The sequence below is a fragment of the Calonectris borealis genome, chromosome 3 (genome assembly GCF_964195595.1).
Source record: "Calonectris borealis chromosome 3, bCalBor7.hap1.2, whole genome shotgun sequence".
NCBI lineage: Eukaryota > Metazoa > Chordata > Aves > Procellariiformes > Procellariidae > Calonectris > Calonectris borealis.
This window is the reverse complement of record NC_134314.1, coordinates 33,004,951-33,024,646: the sequence shown is the minus strand read 5'-3', so window position 1 is coordinate 33,024,646 and position 19,696 is coordinate 33,004,951. Positions and strand designations below refer to the sequence as shown.

General features: G+C 37.7%; 1 protein-coding gene across 1 annotated transcript in view; it reads right to left on the bottom strand.

The window, feature by feature from the left end:
- ADGRB3 (adhesion G protein-coupled receptor B3) overlaps nucleotides 1–19,696 on the bottom strand; it is a 489,232-nt gene that overhangs the window by 235,967 nt on the left and 233,569 nt on the right. The window contains exons 10-12 of the mRNA XM_075145284.1: nucleotides 16,778–16,972; nucleotides 10,271–10,339; nucleotides 790–898 (exon numbers count right to left, since the gene is read on the bottom strand). Of these exons, the coding sequence (XP_075001385.1) occupies nucleotides 790–898; nucleotides 10,271–10,339; nucleotides 16,778–16,972 (373 nt within the window). The remainder of the gene's footprint in view (nucleotides 1–789; nucleotides 899–10,270; nucleotides 10,340–16,777; nucleotides 16,973–19,696) is intronic.

The following is a 19,696-nucleotide window of genomic DNA, read 5'->3' as shown; positions in this document are numbered from 1 at the left end:
AGTTAATTGAATAAGGAAGATACTAGGCAAAGATGAAATGATGAGAAAATAGCTTTTCAAACTAATTTTTTTGGTTGAATTTTAAATAAAATGCTGTGATATTGCACGAGCATTTATGGCTACTAATAGGTGAATTCAGTTCCTAAGAATCTTCATATTTGGTGTTTGTTATTACTCTCCAGTGCTCAAAACAAAGTTTGAAAAATAAATCTGAATAAAATTTTGAAACTGTCACACATAGAAAAAACTGGTGTAAGAAATAATAAGGTAAATTATTTTGGCAACTTATAGATTTTTTTTTTTTAATTATTGCTTATTTGTCTATGCTGATTATTATCACACCATAACATGTGCAAAGACTGTTCTTTGGGAGAACAGAATACTAAAAGAGATAATGTCAACAAAATTAACATTTCTCAAGCTATTAAGTATATAATTATTATCTTAATTAACATGATTTTCTAAATTATCATTTGAAACACTGTATATCCTGGAAATGCTCTATCATATACCTACAATTCATAGTATTCTGATGCGCATTTTCTGAATTTTATTTAGAGTCTGAAACTTTGCATTTAGATCTTGAGATATGATTATGGAGAAGTCCGATGTGTAAGGCATACCGAGTGTGTTAAAGCAGAGAGGAGATAACCAAGCAACAGAGATAATCTGGAGGAGGAGGAGCAGCCCAATCTGGATTGTGATAAAGCAGCAACTCTATAGTACATACTTGCAACTTCTGATTTTCAATAGATCATAAATTTGATAGAAAAAATTCCTATTTCTTACCTACATTTCCAGTCATTAGGTATGAATTCTGAAAGTCCATCATTCCCATTCCAACAATGTGTATAAAATCTTCAATCACCTGCATTAACTCCACCGAGCCCGGATAGATCTAGCAAAGGAAGGTTAGACATGCAGTTAACTACAATATCAAAATCTCTACAGCAGCAAATTCAAATAAAATCTAAATGCCATCAAATGAAATGACACTTAACAGTCAAACTGCTTTTCCCATGTTTCAATACCAAATATTTTCTGTCACTGTAAACCAACCATTTTTTTCATTAGATCCTCATGTGAACAGACACTACTTCCCATAAAGCCATGTGAAATCAGCTTTGCACTGGAACTGTGGAATGTTTGCTCTAAGTCACTGCACTTAACAAAAAAATTTTTACTGGTCATTACTTTCATTATTGGTTAAAGCACTTCATATTCCAGAATAATTCTAATTAAAATATTCTTCCTTCCTCTAGAAGATATCTTCAATAACTTCAGAACTATTGACACAAACAGCTGAATGCAAATCTTAAAATGGCCACTAAAGCATGATAAACCTTTGCTACTTTAATCAATATTTAAGTAATATATATTGTTACTGGTAATACTACCAGTAACACATTGCTGATGTGGAGTAGTAGAATTATAGAATAGCTGAGGTTGGAAGTGGCCTCTGGAAATCATCTAGTTCAACCCCTTGCTCAGAGCAAGATCAGCTCTAGCAGGTTGCCCAGTACCACAGTCAGTTGGATTTTGAACATCTCCCAGGATGGAGACCCCAAAGCCTGTCTGCGCAACATGATCTAGCATTCAATCACTCTCACAGTGAAAAGGTTTTTCTTATATTTAAATAGAATTTACTGAACTTTAATTTTTGCCCCTTGCTTCTTGTCCTGTCACTGGACAACACTAAGAAGAGTTTGGCTCAGTCTTCTTTACTCGCCCCCCTCAGGATTTTTTAACATCCTGGATCCCCACTGAACGTTCTCTTTTCCAAGCAAAATAGCGTCAGCTCTTTCAGCGTCTCCTTGCATATCAGATCTCCAGTCCCCTGAACATCTTCATGGCTCTTCATTGGGCTCATTCCATTACATCCATGTCTTGTACTGGGGAGCCCAGAACTGGACACAGTAAACTAAAATAAATTGCAGTAGCCTTTGCATTGGCAGTGCAGCCTCTCAATATGGCTTTCAAAATGGTAAGGACATTTCCAAGAAATATAATTTATTTGCAAAGCTGTAAGCTACTATGATTACAAAAACATTAACAATTGTTATATTCAACAATAATGATGCATCATCAAAACTACATTAAAGGTCAAAAGAGTTATTAATAAGCTTAAAAATTCTGCTTATATCACATACATAAAAAAATCATTTTTGGTTGTTATGGCCTGTTATGAACATGACAATTTCCAGTAATACGGTATTTTGCAATAGAAGAAGAATGGATGACCTGTTCACAGTGCTTTTTTCTTCATACCAGTGAGATGTTCAAATTTCACTTTACGAGCAACATTCAACCCATTCTTTCCACTACCAGGACTACAGACTCTAAAAAAACCCTATAGAGACTAAATTCCAGCATGCTTGTCCTGGTTTCAGCTGGGATAGGGTTAAATTCCTTTCTAGTGCTGTGTTTTGGATTTAGTATGAGAAGAATGTTGATAACACACTGATGTTTTCAGTTGTTGCTAAGTGCCCTCCCAGTCCAAGGACAGCTCCCATGCCTACTGACTGAGCTAGGTACACAAGATGGGAGGGAACATAATCAGGACAGCCAGCCCAGCTGGCCAATGGGGTATTCCATACCATGTGATGTCATGCTCAGTATATGAACGGTAGCCATGATCCAGGAAGTACCGATTGCTACTTGGTTATCGGTCAGCGCGGGTGGTGAGCAATTGCATTGTGCATCACTCATTTTGTATATTCTATCATTATTATTATTATTTTCCCTTTTCTGTTCTATTAAACTGTCTTTATCTTAACCCACGAGTTTTTCTCACTCTTACCCTTCCAATTCTCTCCCCGTCCCACTGGGCGGGCGGGGGGAGTGAGTGAGTGGCTGCATGGTATTTGGCTGCCTGCCAGGTTAAACCATGACAGTCCTTTTTGGCGCCCAGCCTGGGGCTCGAAGGATTGAGATAGCGGTAGATCTGATCAAAGTGTGTTAAGGCAAGATTGTTATAACCATTCATTATATTGATTGGTCACAATGTTGATGTATTGGCTCTCAAAGTTGTGGGTCTGGCTCTCAATGTAGGGTCATGTAATACCTTGCTTGCAGTATATGTTCCCTTTTGTGCTGTTTGTCATTGTTCGGAACTGTGCCAAGATTATCATTTTGCTGCTGTTTTATGAGGTGATAAAATCATTGGTCATAAGTCTAATCTGGTATCTGTACTCGGCACTGCCGTCATCTCTGTACCTCAGGAACCACCTCTTAGAAACTATTCGTAATTACACTTTTTTCTCCTTGGAGAATGAATTTAAGAGGGAGACAGGATGGGACACTTTCTCCCACTTGTTCATCTTCCCTTCCATATCGTCAGAAACTCCTTTTTCTTCTATCCTCTTCACGGAGATGTCCACAATATTCCCTGAGAATCTTGAATATCCTTGGGATGTTCAAACAAGCATGTTCATATTGCTATGTCTCCTGAATGTGGTTCAGGCCTTGTTTAGGGTTAAACAACTATTCAGGAATACTGCCCAGAGATCAACCCTCAGCAACAAGAAAAGAGGGAGGGAGAACGGCAGTGCCTCGTCAGGGCGGGCAGAGCGGTGGGTCCTGTGGGCGGTGGGCAGCGGGAGATCAACCCCAGCAACAGACACGGTGGCTGCTCAAACCTCCACGACAGGCACTGCGGCTACTTCAACCCCCATGACAACCCCTGTGGCTACTCAAACCCTGGCAACAGTCACCGTAGCTTCTCCAACCCCTGCGACAGGCATTGTGGCTACTCAAACCCCGGCAACAGTCACTGCAGTTACTCCAACCCCCGTCACAGGCACTGCAGCCACTCAAACCCCGGCAACAGTCACGACAGTTACTCCAACCCCCATGACAAGCACTGCAGCTACGCAAACCCCAGCAACAAGCACTACAGCTGAACCAGAGGACCAACCCTTGCTGGTATCCATTGCCCCTGTACAGAAGAAGGATTTCAAATGGGGCCCTGAGCAACAACAAGCCTTTGAACAAATTAAACGGGAGATAGTTCACGCAGTAGCCCTTGGGCCAGTCCGGGCAGGACAAGATGTAAAGAATGTGCTCTACACCGCAGCTGGGGAGAATGGCCCTACCTGGAGCCTCTGGCAGAAAGCACCAGGGGAGACTCGAGGTCGACCCTTAGGGTTCTGGAGTCGGGGATACAGAGGATCCGAGGCCCGCTACACTCCAACTGAGAAGGAGATATTGGCAGCATATGAAGGGGTTCAAGCTGCTTCGGAAGTGGTTGGTACTGAAGCACAGCTCCTCCTGGCACCCCGACTGTCGGTGCTGGGCTGGATGTTCAAAGGGAGGGTCCCCTCTACACATCATGCAACTGATGCTACGTGGAGTAAGTGGGTCGCACTGATCACACAACGGGCCCGAATAGGAAACCCCAGTCAACCAGGAATCTTGGAGGTGATCACGAACTGGCCAGAAGGCAAAGATTTGGGAATATTCTCAGAGGAGGAGGCGACGCATGCTGAAGAGGCCCCACTGTATAACAAAGTACCAGAAAATGAGAAGCAATATGCCCTGTTCACTGATGGGTCCTGTCGTCTTGTGGGAAAGCATCGGAGGTGGAAAGCTGCTGTATGGAGTCCTATACACCAAGTTGCAGAAACTGCTGAAGGAGAAGGTGAATCGAGCCAGTTTGCTGAGGTGAAAGCCATCCAGCTGGCTGTAGACATTGCTGAATGAGAAAAGTAGCCAATGCTGTATCTCTATACTGACTCATGGATGGTGGCAAATGCCCTGTGGGGGTGGTTGCAGCAGTGAAAGCAGAACAACTGGCAGCGCAGGGGTAAATCCATCTGGGCTGCCGCATTGTGGCAAAATATTGCTGCCCGGGTAGAGAACCTCGTTGTAAAAGTACATCACGAAGATGCTCACGTACCCAAGAGTCTGGCCACTGAAGAACATCAAAACAACCAGCAGGTGGACCAGGCTGCTAAGATTGTAGTGGCTCAGGTGGATCTGGACTGGCAACATAAGGGTGAATTATTTATAGCTCGGTGGGCCCATGATACCTCAGGCCATCAAGGAAGAGATGCAACATACAGATGGGCTCGTGATCGAGGGGTGGACTTCACCATGGACGCTATTGCACAGGTTATCCATGAATGTGAAACATGCGCTGCAATCAAGCAAGCGAAGCGAGTAAGGCCTCTTTGGTATGGAGGACGATGGTTGAAATATAAATATGGGGAGGCCTGGCAGATTGATTATATCACACTCCCACAAACCCGCCACGGCAAGAGCTATGTGCTCACCATGGTGGAAGCAACCACCGGATGGCTGGAAACATACTCTGTGCCCCATGCCACTGCCAGGAACACCATCCTGGGCCTTGAAAAGCAAGTCCTATGGTGACATGGCACCTCAGAAAGAATTGAGTCAGACAACAGGACTCATTTCCGAAACACCCTCATAGACACCTGGGCTAAAGAGCATGGCATTGAGTGGGCATATCACATCCCCTACCATGCACCAGCCTCTGGGAAAATCGAACGATACAATGGACTGCTAAAGACTACGCTGAGAGCAATGGGTGGTGGGACATTCAAGCATTGGGATACACATTCAGCAAAAGCCACCTGGTTACTCAACACTAGGGGATCTGTTAATCGAGCTGGCCCTGCCCAATCAAAACTCTTACATACTGTAGATGGAGATAAAGTCCCTGTCGTGCACATAAGAACTATCCTGGGGAAGACAGTCTGGGTTACTCCTGCCTCTGGCAAGGGAAAACCCATCCGTGGGATTGCTTTTGCTCAAGGACCTGGGTACACTTGGTGGGTGATGCGAAAGGATGGGGAGGTCCGGTGTGTACCCCAAGGGGACTTGATTTTGGGTGAAAATAGCCAATGAACTGAATTTTATGATGTCAATTGTTATATGATATTGTTATCATTATTTCTATGGTTGCTATCAATGGTATAGCAGTAAAAATCACCCAGATTAATGAAGAATGAACTAACTCCGATGAAACCGAGCAACGTGCAATGATGATAGAAATGGACGAACGCAGCAATACTGAAATGAGAACTGGCTTCAGGTTGCAACAGCCCAACACCACACACCATCTCTCCTACCCTGAAAGACTGTTATGACAGATGGAGCCCAAAGTTGTGGACTAAATGAACTCAATGGACATTTTAGAGGGATAGTCCATAGACCAAGGGAATGATATCTGTCCGTGCATATATACATATGTACATATATAAAGAAAGATAGTGGTGGTTAATTGAAATGTATTAAAAAAATGTGAGACCTAAGCATGACATAAATGGTATAGAATAAGGGGTGGATACTGTCCTGGTTTCGGCTGGGATAGGGTTAAATTTCTTCCTAGTGCTGTGTTTTGGATTTAGTATGAGGAGAATGTTGATAACACACTGATGTTTTCAGTTGTTGCTAAGTGCCCTCCCAGTCCAAGGACAGCTCCCATGCCTACTGACTGAGCTAGGTACACAAGATGGGAGGGAACATAATCAGGACAGCCAGCCCAGCTGGCTAATGGGGTATTCCATACCATGTGACGTCATGCTCGGTATATGAACGGTAGGCGTGATCCAGGAAGTACCGATCGCTACTTGGTTATCGGTCAGCGTGGGTGGTGAGCAATTGCATTGTGCATCACTCATTTTGTATATTCTATCATTATTATTATTATTTTCCCTTTTCTGTTCCATTAAACTATCTTTATCTCAACAAGTTTTTCTCACTCTCACCCTTCTGATTCTCTCCCCACCCCACTGGCTTGGTATTTGGCTTGGTATTTGGCTGCCTGACAGGTTAAACCACAACAATGCTGCACTACTTCTTCATCTTGCTTTATCTGTCTAGATCCATAGCTGTTTGGTTCAGGATAGAGAATTTCACAATGTGCTTTGTTTTCTACATGAATTTTTATAAAAAACAGGGAAGTGATACCATTTTTATGAAGAATTTGTTGTGACATTTATGATCCTAATACGTTGCAGATTCTGCTTCAGGTGAAGGAGACTTAACTTCCATTTTCCTAATGATGAGTTACTGAGGTAGTAAATGTGGTTTTTGCATCCATCTCATTCATAGTACACACACTCACAGATTACGTACTAAGGATAAATTTCAGTGAAAAGATTTTTTCACCCTAGTTCTTGCACATAAAATTTTATAGTAATAACTTCAGCAGAAATTGTTGAACAGTCAATGTAATAGAGGTACTCTTCATCTTTATATACCTGAAGTACTGGTTAATCAATAAGATGCCAGCAGATGGTGATGAAGAATATGCAGAATAGCTCCTGTGTTTTGAAATACCAGTATAAACTTATGCAGTGTGGACTTGAAGTGGTTTCCTGTGTGCAGTGCTTTACATCAGCTCTTAACAAAAGGCAAGTATTAAAGTGAGTGCTGCTTATCTGAATGCTATATAACCTGTAATTAATGGTAAAAACTGCTGGCATTTAATCTAGAAAAAAGGATGTGCTGAGGCATTGCAGCTGTATACTTGATAGAAAGTCAGCAATTTGCTGACAGCGAGTAAGATTTTCTTTCCATCAAAGAATCCAGAAAACAGGCTAAAAGAGCTATGTTAACAGTAGCTGTGCAGTTCAAGAAAACCATGTAAGCTGGCAAAAAAAGTTGGTTAGACTGCCCCTTGGTTTGCAATGTTTCATTACAAAAAAAAAAGTCAGCTGAGTGGCTGAACTGGAAACAGAATCACCTTTACTATTTTTAATGAGTCAATAGTGTTTGTACTAGATTGTATTCACAGCACATAATGATTTGAGAACATTCTTTTCAAGTTCAATTCCTACCTTGATTTTGACATAAAAACTAAAGAAGTCTTCTCACAGGATGTAGTAATTTCAAATAATATTCTTTCTGTTTTAAAATCCAATTCTATTTAACCATAACTTTTCAGTGTTTTATCCAAAATATGATAGAAAATAATATTTTGTATAGGAAAGCTTTTTTTTTCCAATAGAATCTTAGGATTCTTTTTTCAAAGAATTTTAGGAGTACTTAGAAGTCCAGCCCACCCTTCCTAGCCGGTATGAAGAGCTATTTGCTTCAATAGTTCCTTTGTAACTGTAACAAGACCAGTGGTATGGTTTCTTCCGGTGCCATAGCTCAGGAGTCTAAGACTTAGTAAATTCCCTAGCTCTTTCACCAGGCAGCTATGGCCCCGCTACTCCTGCATTCAGCTCATCTTGCTGCTTGCTTGGGTTTCTGCCTGCCTACTAGTGCTGTACTCAGGTCTGTGAGACAATGAATTACCAGGCAGAGAGAAGGAGCTACAGAAAAGTAGAAATAGCTTGTCTCCTCTCCCTCTTTCAACACCACTTCTTCTGCCAGCAACAGTGAGGGGAGGGAACTGGAGATTTGTTGTTTCCTCTTCCACATTCTCACCATTTCCTCTTAGGTGCTGTCATCCCCTGATCTTCATGGGACAGATGGTGGACATTGCATGGGTAAGCAGGCAGGGTGGAGGTAGAAGAAGACAAGGCTGATAACATAAGGAGTAGTATCCTGTCAATTCACTAGTGGGGCTAAAATAGTTGCCTAATATTTGTTCCCTAATCTTGGTTCTGTTTATGGAAACTACCCACATGCATGTGATCTTGCTGCTTCCAACCACCACCACTAAGGAAAATGACATACTTTGTCTGTTTTTGTAGGTGGCTCTTGCACAGAGGAAGAGAAAAACAACAAAAGAAAAATACTATTTCTAGCTAAATTACAATGTGTCAGCTGCAGCATCATATGTTTACTGCAAGGTTTGAATTGGTAGTGAAAAGTCCTGATCTTCACTTTCTGAGTCATATTATAAAGATGAACTTACAAAAACGAAGTTAAATAGCTTAAAAGACCTTAAAACACTTAGTGATTTATTAAGAACCACATTAAAAGTGAACAAATTTCAAGTATCTATATAACACAATGGCAATGACCATACAAGAGCAGACCAAAGATCTATGTAAGCCATTTTCTTGCCTTTGACAGTGGCAAACAGCAGATGTCTAAGGAAGAGTATAAAGGGGCATGCACATAGTGATACTTCTTTTGGAATTCTTGCCCAGCCTTTAGCACATTTTTGCCAAAAAAATTCCTTAAGCAAAAACTGTTCATCTTTTCATGAACAGTCCTATACTGACTTTTTCTTTCATTAATTTGTCTATTTACTTTTTTAATTTGTGTACTTTCAGCAGCAAGAAGTTCTGCAACCTGACTTTCTGTAGAAAAAGTATCTCTTAGTATTCATTCTGAATTTGCCACTATTTGATGTCCTTTAGTTATTTCACAAGAAGCACAAGTGAATAGTTTAATGATTCCTGCATCACATTCTCCAATCCACTCCTGATTTTAAAAGCTTCTATAAGTGCAGTTGACTCTTTCATACTGAAATATCTTGCTTTGTTTAATCATTTTTCAAACAGAAATGTTTCCCTGTCTTTGACTACCTCCATAATTTTTTCTTTGTACATAATTATCTGTTCATCCCCATTGTCACTGTTATTTGTATCTGAATAAATTTGATAGTTCTATGGTCATGTTCACGAACATAAATATTAACATTGTCCTATAATGTTCTTGGTATAAGCATGTAGGAAATACTTATATCCAAGCAAAACCATGGTTTTCATTTGAATTTTAAACTCTCTTATTATAAATGAATGATTATTGTTAGACTTTACTATTTCACAAAGTGCTATCATAATATCTAACTTAGTCCTGAAATTTGTCAGTCTTAAGGATTACAACTGTTTTCCTAAATACAACCCTTTAAAAAGGTCTACTGTTTAAATTTCTGTAAGTTGTTTGGTGGCATCATATGAGTTCTTTAGATGAGTTCTGATGTGTTCTCTTTAATAAAAGCATCATTGCAGCTAGCCTTCAGTAGCATTTTTCAGCTTTCTTATGTATTTCATCACAATATCAAAAGGAAAGACATAATGAATAATCCCATGGAATGCAATGAAAATCTCTTCATCAAGAGAAATGCCTTACATTCTTAATATAATTTTAATCTCAGGAATTAGCCAATGTATCCTGGAATTACTCCTTTTTGAAAAGGATCAGTTATTTCCAAAATATTGTCTCACTTAGGATTTCCTTTCACCTACAGCAGGGTGTATGTTTAACCTGATTTTTGAAACCATACATTCCACTTTGTCATGACTTACTGAAATAATGTGTGGCTTCTGATACAGTGAATGTTATAATATGCATAATTTCCAATTTTTTAAATTGATGAGTTACAAAATGCAAACCTTACCTGTTGCGCATCTTCCCATTTCTCTTTGTTTTCTTCATCTAAGAGGTTACTAATGATTTGAAAGAAGTTCTGAAAAATCAATTAAATAAAAGACAAAGTAAAATGACTTTCAATGACATAAACAGTCATATTCTTAAGTTGTCATTAAGAAAGTTTTCCTTTCTGTAAGACAGATGCAGTTCTGCAGCCTGTTTTCTGTCAGTGGAAGAGATGAGATAACAAAATAATATATTAGACTGATAAAAGGGCACATATATTTTATGGTTAATTGTTCATTTCTGGCCATATAATCAGGTTCCATACTACTGCTTTGTATAAAATAAGAACCTTTTAAAACTTGTTAAACTTCTAAATGTGACGGTGTTCTATTTTCAAATTGCTCTCATTCCAGAAACTAGACAACTATATATTTTTCAAATAAACAAAGTACACTAAGAAAACACCAGGCCACTAGTTTCTATTCAGAACGTGAAAATGATCCTTAATGACCATAAATAGGGCACACAATGGTATTTCATTGGTAAATGCTGTGTGAAACCAGGTGCATCTTACTTTTAAAAAGTCACATTTGCCTCTGTCCTTTTAGTAATTTCAACAGAAAAGGAATAATTAATTTCTGTTTCTTTGACCTTATACTGTTAATTTCTTTATCTGATTCTCTTATGCATTTAACTATAAGGAAAAAACAAAAGCCAGGGAATTTAGCTTCTAAATCAAACATTTTAAAAACCACTCTTCCAAGTGTTTGTGGAGAACTTTCCTTTCTAATTTTGTCTGCTCTCTCTACCAATTTGTATTCCCAACTTCATCTTTAAAAGCTAAGAATTTGTGCAGAGTCTGTTCTCAGCTCTGTATCACTTTTTGTGCAGAATGTTAATTTTGTCTACAGCCTGCCAATTATAATTTATCTGTTCCTTCATAAAAGATACATGTAGTTTCCACTGACCTTAGCTGAAGAGTGCAATTAAAATCCTTGCAACCTCTAAAAAAACTTTAAGTGGAATACCAACCGTAGGACCCTATTGGAACTTGGAGTAATGGTCATTCCCTCACCTGCACTTACTTTTTAGCCATTTTGGGTGGATAAATAGGGCTTAAATAAGGTTTAAGTAAGAAGTAACTTTAACTCACTATTAATGAAAGTACAAAGCATTTGACTGCCCAGTGACTGAAATGAGAGCAGAAATAACTTCCAACCTCAGTGTACTATGGATACTGTGGTTGTGCTTGAAAAGACATTAATTTCAAAATATGAGATAACATAGACATTTTAGGTGTCTCACAACCATATAAGTAAAACATTGTAGGATACAAAATTGAATAAAGCTTGTGAAAACTACTTTTACATGAAAACTATTTTTACATAAAAACATTTTTATCAGTTTAATCTAGTCCTAACACTAACTGTTTGACAAGCGAGATGATCTTTGCCTCATCGTTAGGAAGTTAATTATACTAACTATAAAATTTACATGGATAAAAATTGCTTTAACTTGGCAAATTTAATATAGAGGTGACTGACACTTGGTGAACTTGGGCAAAATAATCCTGTACATTAACGAGGGCACAATTCTTCTCTCACTGAAATCAGTAGCAAAATATCCATAAGCTTCAGTAACACAAACTTTCACGAAAAGAAAGGAAATGGTTCAGCAAGCTCCTGTGAAAATGACAAGTATGCTTTGGGACAGGACAATGGGGATTAAAGACAAGACAAAAAAGAAAAATGTTCTCATGGTTTGATCCAATTTGCAGTGATACAGAGGGGAAATTTCCAGTCAAGCTGAAGATAAGAAGAGGAAAATGTAGCTACGTATTGCTTATATACCAAGAATACATTTAATCTCTTTCAGGTCTTCAGTAGCAAAATAAAGCATAATGAAAAGAGTTACATTTAGTATCCATTACAAAGGATTTTCCAGTTTAACCAGGTTGGCAAATCATAATTGTGTGAATGCAACTTCAGCTAGGAAAAATGCACAGCTTTATTGGTCCCCCAAGTAAAATAAACTATACTGGCCAAAGCAGTTCCATGGCACTATAACCACATCTACTCTAGGACATTACGATTTTGGCAAAGAGTTCTACTAGGTAGAGTCAGCCTTAGGGGGATTTTGCCTGAGGAAAACACTTTTTAAAGCATGATAGTTCTGCACTCTTCCAGTGTAATACTGTGGAGATGCAGTGGACAGAAATTTTAGCTAACTTTAACTTGTCAGAGTGCCAATAGCAGTCTAGCTGCAGCAGCATGGAGCTCAGTGTGGGATAATTTATCATACGAAGGAGCTGGTTCAAAGCTAGTTTTGCACTACATTGCAGCCACTGATTCCCCTGCAGAAACAGTCTAAGCGTTAATTGCAAAAGTATCCATGTCCATGTAATGAGTTCTACCTAAGAGTAGCTTAGATTGCCTGAAAAACACTCAGGAGTTATAAATATTTCTTGCAGGTGATAAATTACATCATTTTGCTAATAATGTTATGTGTTCATTAAATTTTATGTTTATTTTCGTTACATGAAAGCATTGAAATGACCAATAATTAACAGAAATATATGTGAAAAAAATTATAAATAATCCTAGACTCAAGCACAAACCAAAGATGAGCAATAACTGATTTAATATGTACTTTGTACTTGCCAATAAACCATAAATGATGTATATGAACATAGTGACAAGAATATCTTGCTTCTTGAGATCTTTTTTTTCTCTATTTCTATCCCCGGTTGATGTCATATTTATGGTAGGAGTGAAGGCTGAGATGTTTGAAGATTTTTCAATCAGCAATACCAGTGCTTTGTGAATTAAACAGAGGGACAATTAAATGGCTTTGCTGTTTCAATAATGAATAGATACAAGATGCACTCCAAAAATATGACAGGGGAATAGGGGTTAAAAAGTCTTCCACCTACTTTGACTATTCTCTTGTTCATTGCATTAATGCTGCAAGAAACAACATTGCCCTTTAGTAAAATGATTGACAGGTATGAAGGCTAAATTTTAGACGCATTATGGATGTGATCTGATGATATTACTGCAGTAAACACTGGACCTCCTTGTAGAATCAAGCTCCTTCCTTTCATGGCAGGGTTTACGTATTACTGAACCGACCGCTATAGAAAATGTTGTGACAGCCAGAGCCAAAGTTTGAAGTCCTTTATTTTTGCCCAAGCTTTTTTGAGGATAATGCCAGTTACAGTCAGGAACGGACAATTATGTTTTCCTAATTTAATTTCCTTCCTTTCAATCTTTTTCTTCTGTAATACAATGGCTGCAGTTCTGTGTTCCAGTCCAAATTCTTTGACCCTCTCTGCAGGCATAAAGCTGCCATAAATCCTTTTATACAGCTAGAGAAGAATTCCTCCCTAGGAGGAATTAATGGATAGCCTTAAGTCACCTCCACTTTTGGATTTCAGCATAGGGAGTGTGTGTGGGAGGGGGAAGGTGGGGGGAAAAAAGCATTGGGCAATCCTGTTAATCCCTGACTGACAGCAATGGTCCTTGTAGCTAATGTAAATGGGATTATACTGCTCTAACTTCTTTGGGGGGAAACCTTGTTTCCTGTTGGTCGCTGGATCAGGGGATTGTACAACTCACTTTGCCATCCTGTCCTGAAAGGTAGTTCCTTTCCTGCCATCCTTAGAAGGTAGTTCAAGCACTCTTAGACCAGTTCTGGAAAGCGTTCCAAAATGTTGCTTATATTATGCTTATTTAAAATTTTAATTACCTTCCAGGTAGAATTGTTCTTACACAAGTAATGGCACATCTCATAGCCTCAGTGTACCTACACAATGTATTTTAAAGTAATTCCCCTATAAAGAGAAAGACCTTGCTTGTAGAATAATTGCATGACTCTTGTCTTCTGCTATTTCCGTTACTGTACTGCTGTTTTCAGTCACTGATGCAGGATACCTTCCATACTGTTTAACTGCCTCATACATGGTTATTTTTCTTCCTGACACTGTATAGGTAATGTATACATAAATATGGTTGCAAAAAGGGTTAAAATACGCAAAAAGGAAAACAGTCATATAATAAATAACTTGGCATTAGACTTGCATACTTTAGAAGCTTTGTTTTGCTCTTGATATCTGTCTGCCTAAACAAGTGGCATTTTTTATGCAGCACATCAGGCAGTGGCATCTTCATTTTGAGTAATTAACCTGAAATTTTCAAATTTGATCTCACTTTTCTGTTCATTCTTTTTGTTATGGAGTCTCTGAATCACACCTTTTGCACTATTCATGAATATTAATACTGGATATAAGCCAGAAATTTATAGGCAGTTGAGGGACTATCCAGATGGATGGAATGTATAAGAAACAAGTATACTCAGACATAAACACTTTTCCTTTCTCAGTTTTAATGGAAGTGGAAGTGTTGTTTTTGTACTTAAAAGTACAAAAAAAATGACCTTGAAAAATACTATTACCCATAATTCATAATCTACTTTTCTGACATCATGCAAAATGATAAATTATGACTTTCAGGGATTTTAAATTTCACTCATGCTTTTCTAAGAATTTCTTTAAAAAAAACCCCAACACCTACTGGAAATTCTACTCTTTATCTAGTGCAAAAAATAGAATGGAATTAAAACACCACACAGAGCTTCCTCAGAAAGAAGAATCTTGGTATTTTTGTGCAAATTAACTTCATTTTCACTTTTTGTCACTTACTTTGATGATGGACTAGAAAGTATGAAAATATGTGATAGTGAAAATAAAAATTAAATACAATCTTCCAGAGTATGGTGGCATATGACATATATTTACATATGGGAAAATTCCGGTTTCTCAGAAATTGACAGTCAAATTTAAACTGATGTTATGGGGCCAGGATTTAATTTTATATCATCAGAAGTCAGTAACAAGTACATTGCTTAATATATCCCCTGTGGAAAACATATGCTTAATTCTAATTTCACTTACTATCCTGAACACTATGCATCAGTTTTTGGATTTTACCTTAGCTTGCAATTAGTTAAACTTTTTTTCTTACTTTTTTTTTTCCTGAGTTTCAGTGCCTTTTTTTCAAATGGAATTTAAGAGCTCTTGGTATTTAGGCATCTAAATCCTGAAATACAGTTATTTCTTTGGTTTGAGAAATCCTTCCTTATTTCCTTCACAATATGGCTTAACAATTTTTGCCTTTTCTCACCTCTTCAAAACCAATTCAAAATGGTTAATCAAAATTGATTAAAACAGTACTAATCATTTTGCTAAGTTCTGCCAGAATGCTATTAAGAATTTTGGAAACAGCTCTATATTGCCGAAGTGAACAGAACTTTTGGCACTGTCATTAGTGGGAAAAGAATAAAATTCTCTCTAATGTATATAAACTGCAAAGGACCTGATCTGCTAAGCCCATCGACAAAACCACATGTGCCAAGCAGTTTCTCAAGGCTGGTTTTACCAAAGATTTCTGTAGTGCCCGTGAAACATGAAGAAATCACATTGGGCTATCAGATTGCTGAATGCATGAAAAATTTTCAGTAAATAACACCGTATTTAATAGCAAAACTTAATGAAAGTAGGAAAAGATATTGACTTTCATTCAATTAAAAAAAAAAGGTTTGTCCAGCCAAAATACTTTTCGAAAAGCACTGTTCAAAAAATATTACTTTCAGCTGGCTACAGACCAACACAAGAAATGTTGGTTTTATTACAGAAGTTCGTTTTTCTTTGTGCATAGAAAGACAAGGAAACTGAAAATATAATAGCCAGCTCTTGAAAATTTAACTCTGGAAAAATTGTCTTTTCCAAGATACCTCCATTTATCTGCATGCATATATTCCGAAGTGCATTTATAATCTATACTTACTTTTACACAAATACGTACACATGACCCACATTAATAATGTCATTAGTAATTTATGAATGATCACGAAACTCTTTTTTATAAATAATATATATGTCTACCTTCTTAGTATTCTTTTTCAGTACATTTGCAATCTTTGAAAAGTGTCTAAAATTCTCAGATATAGATGAAACCAATATCCTGATCTAGAAGCCCTGTGAAATATTTATTTTAATGAACATTACACAATGAGTTGTGCAGCCCATTATGTAGAAATAATTATAGTGGTTTTAGCTCTGACAGTATTTTAATTGGCCTCTTGCACAAGAAGAGTTAATCTAACACGTGAAATAGAAAATTCATATCAAATCCCATTCATACTATCCATCGCTCCTGTGCACTTGTAATGAGCTTTATTTATATGAGCTGAAGAAGCAATGCCAGAATTACATAACTAAACACTGTGGATGAATTTTGAACTGAAACGAACTAGAACAAACAAACCACACTAGTGAATTGCTTAGTGCAAAAAAATACCAACACATCCCAACAATCAAACCAAACCTTGAAAGAAAAAGATACTGAAATAAAAGTTACAAAGAAAGAATTTTACATTTTTCACTTGCTGCATTGTTTTGGATAAAATAGGTGCTATGCAGTAGACATAAACTCCATCAATTGAAACATTACCCTTACAATGCTTCTCTTACCTGCACCCCATCAGATGCAGGGATATAACTTGCTCTTTTAAATGTGTCTGTAACATTTCTGAGGATTTCCACAGAAACCAGAAGGTCCCCTGCATAACAATTTTTCCTCTGAGTTAAATCCAGTAGTGTCTTTGTTACTTGGGACATGCCATCACCAGCCAACATCCTCTGTCCCTTGGCGAGGTGCTCTTTAATCTGTACCAGAAAAACAAAATGAATATCAGAACCTACTTTACTGAGAAAAAGGTATCAAAAATTCTAAACACAGCCAAAAATATTAAATATTGAAACTATTATAATATTAAATAATAAAGCCATTATAACAAAGTTTATCCTGTTAAAGAGAAGACAAAATAGTAGACTATGATGACAGAATTATTATGTTTATCATAGAATCATGAATTTTATACTGAATAATTCTGAAGTTGTCATGTTTCACCCATTTGCTTCTCTTTGAACACCAATAATTCCTCAACATCCATGTTCTCAAAGGAACTCCATGGGCTGGACTGCAGCTTTAATCTACTGCCGTGATGTAGCAAGGAACTGGTCTTCCTCAGAGGAACAGCTCTACAACCGCTGTTGCCACTCATTAAACAACTCTGAAGAGCTCTGAAAGAGGTAAATGCTAAGGCAGTCCTTGTTAAAATCTAGTTTACTATAGGAAAGTATACCCTTCATCTCTGCCAGCCCAGCTTGGCTAGTCAATATAAGAGTGATGGCCGATTATGGTGCTCTGTTCTGTAGTACTAACAACAAAAAGATGCTAACTCGGAATAATCCTGTTTGTTTTTTCAAGAAATGCAAATTAAATTATGAATTGCTCCTGTGTATCAGCCAAGAGAGCATACTTCAGTGGTAGCTCTCCAGCAGATCTGTACAGGGCTAGTGATAAAGGTAATCCAAAACGCATATGCTGGTAGAAGAATCTTCCTGATAAGAAGCTGAACTTGTGGATCTGATTAATTCTTAAAGCTGACACAGCATCCCAGGAAGATGCATAGTGTATCACAAAGATGTCACAAGGCCAGCCAAGAATGAAAAAGAGTGCATGGTTTAAACAACCTATTTTTAAATATACATATGAATTTATGTATACAAACACAAGTTTTTCCAAATTGAAACTAAATTAAATAAAAGATAAATGACCTGAGACAGACCTCAGTCTAAGCAGGAGGGCTGAAGAGAAAATTCTTTGCAGCTGGCAACCAAAATGCTGACACCATCTCTGTAAATGTATTTTCAATTGCTTTTTAACTTGGCATTATTACTGACATATAGAGGGAAGAATGACTAATGTAACATAATGTGATGGTGAAGTGGAAGGTATAGTATAAAGATACTTTTTGTCACTTCCAGATCTCCCCAGCCACTTTGTGTGGATAGGTGGGGCTTCATTAAAAAAAAAAAAAAAAAAAAAAAAGGATAGAATATGCAGTAAAAATAGTACAGTGATTAAAAGGGTTCAAAATAACTTGCATGAAAGCAATTTAAAAAATGCAATCATCCTCTGACATACATGATCTAAATAGTTTTTTTTCATGCTGTTGGATCATATTTGGTTACATTCGCAACCAGTCTTGAGATAAACTAGATATATATAACACAGCTGGGGCTGGGCAAAGTGACTACTTCAAGTTATGTCTATGGCCTTAAGTCATCTTTGTAGCAGCTGGGGATTGTTATGGACCACAACAGGCTTGCCCAAACCCTAGAAATACTTAAGACTTGGGAATACACCTTCCCTCTGCAGCATGACAGGGAATGAATCTACTCTATACCATGAGTAACAGAGATACAGACATAATTGTACAATCAAATATTTTCAAAAAATTTCAGTGAGGAGAACTGAGGCAGTTAATTAGGGTTTTTTTTTAACAAATATTTCAGCAGAAATACCCCCCTCAGTCTTCAGAATACTGTAATAAGTAATTAGGCAAGAAGCTTGCTTGCAGAAATCCTTTTGTGCAGTTTCTATTCATTTTTGAAGCAGGCTTTGAAAGTAATCTTGTAGGAAAATAATAGTGGAGAAAACAGTGTGAGAATGGAAGAAAATTCATTTCAGTAAATTCAGGGATCTGATATTGTATACATAACATTATGAACTACTTTCTTGGGAACTAGCGAAAACAAACAGAACTTGATTTGTGATTTTTCCTGTGAATTGTTACCATTTGCCTCATCTGCTCATACGTTGTGTCTGGGTAACAAATTAAAAGACATCAGCTGGCACAGTAACACAGAATGGTAGAACTTTTGCTGGAACTTGTCCAGTTGTTCATTGACCCCAGAGCGTATTTCCAGATTTTGAGGATTAAAAATGTTCAGTGTGTATTTAGTCAAGCCCAAAAGACATACATACAACATAAAAGACAGTCCATAAAGCTGAACTCCCAAATCTAACATGTGCCTCAGGATGTACTGTGGGAAAGGCATCACACAACTTGAAGGCAGAGCTTAAAAGAGAACAAAGAGGTTCTTTTAATTCCAGTAAAAACAGCAAAGTGATCAGTCCTCATAAAAACTCTACTGTGCTCTTATGCTTGTATAAAACACTGGTAGGAAGGTCGTCGAACTATTTAGCACGTTATTTTATATTGCATTATTTTCCTTCCTTTTGCTCCATCTGTATGTTCCCCCTCCCATTTGTTTTTCCATGCTCCTATTAGACTTTAAACTCACATTTTAAAGATGACAGGGGGCAATTTGTTGTTGGTTTTGGACCACAGAAGTCTTGGTCTCAGCTGCTTTTGGAATGCAAATAATAAACTAAAATGATCCTAGGATGTTTTTAGGCTTTTGAGCAAGTAAAGCTCTGTTTTCAGCAAAAAATTTTACGGAACTCTAGCAGCAGAAGTGGGAGCTGTAGTATACCCTTTAGTGCTTTCAGCAAGACATTTCAATTGCTTTTGGACACAA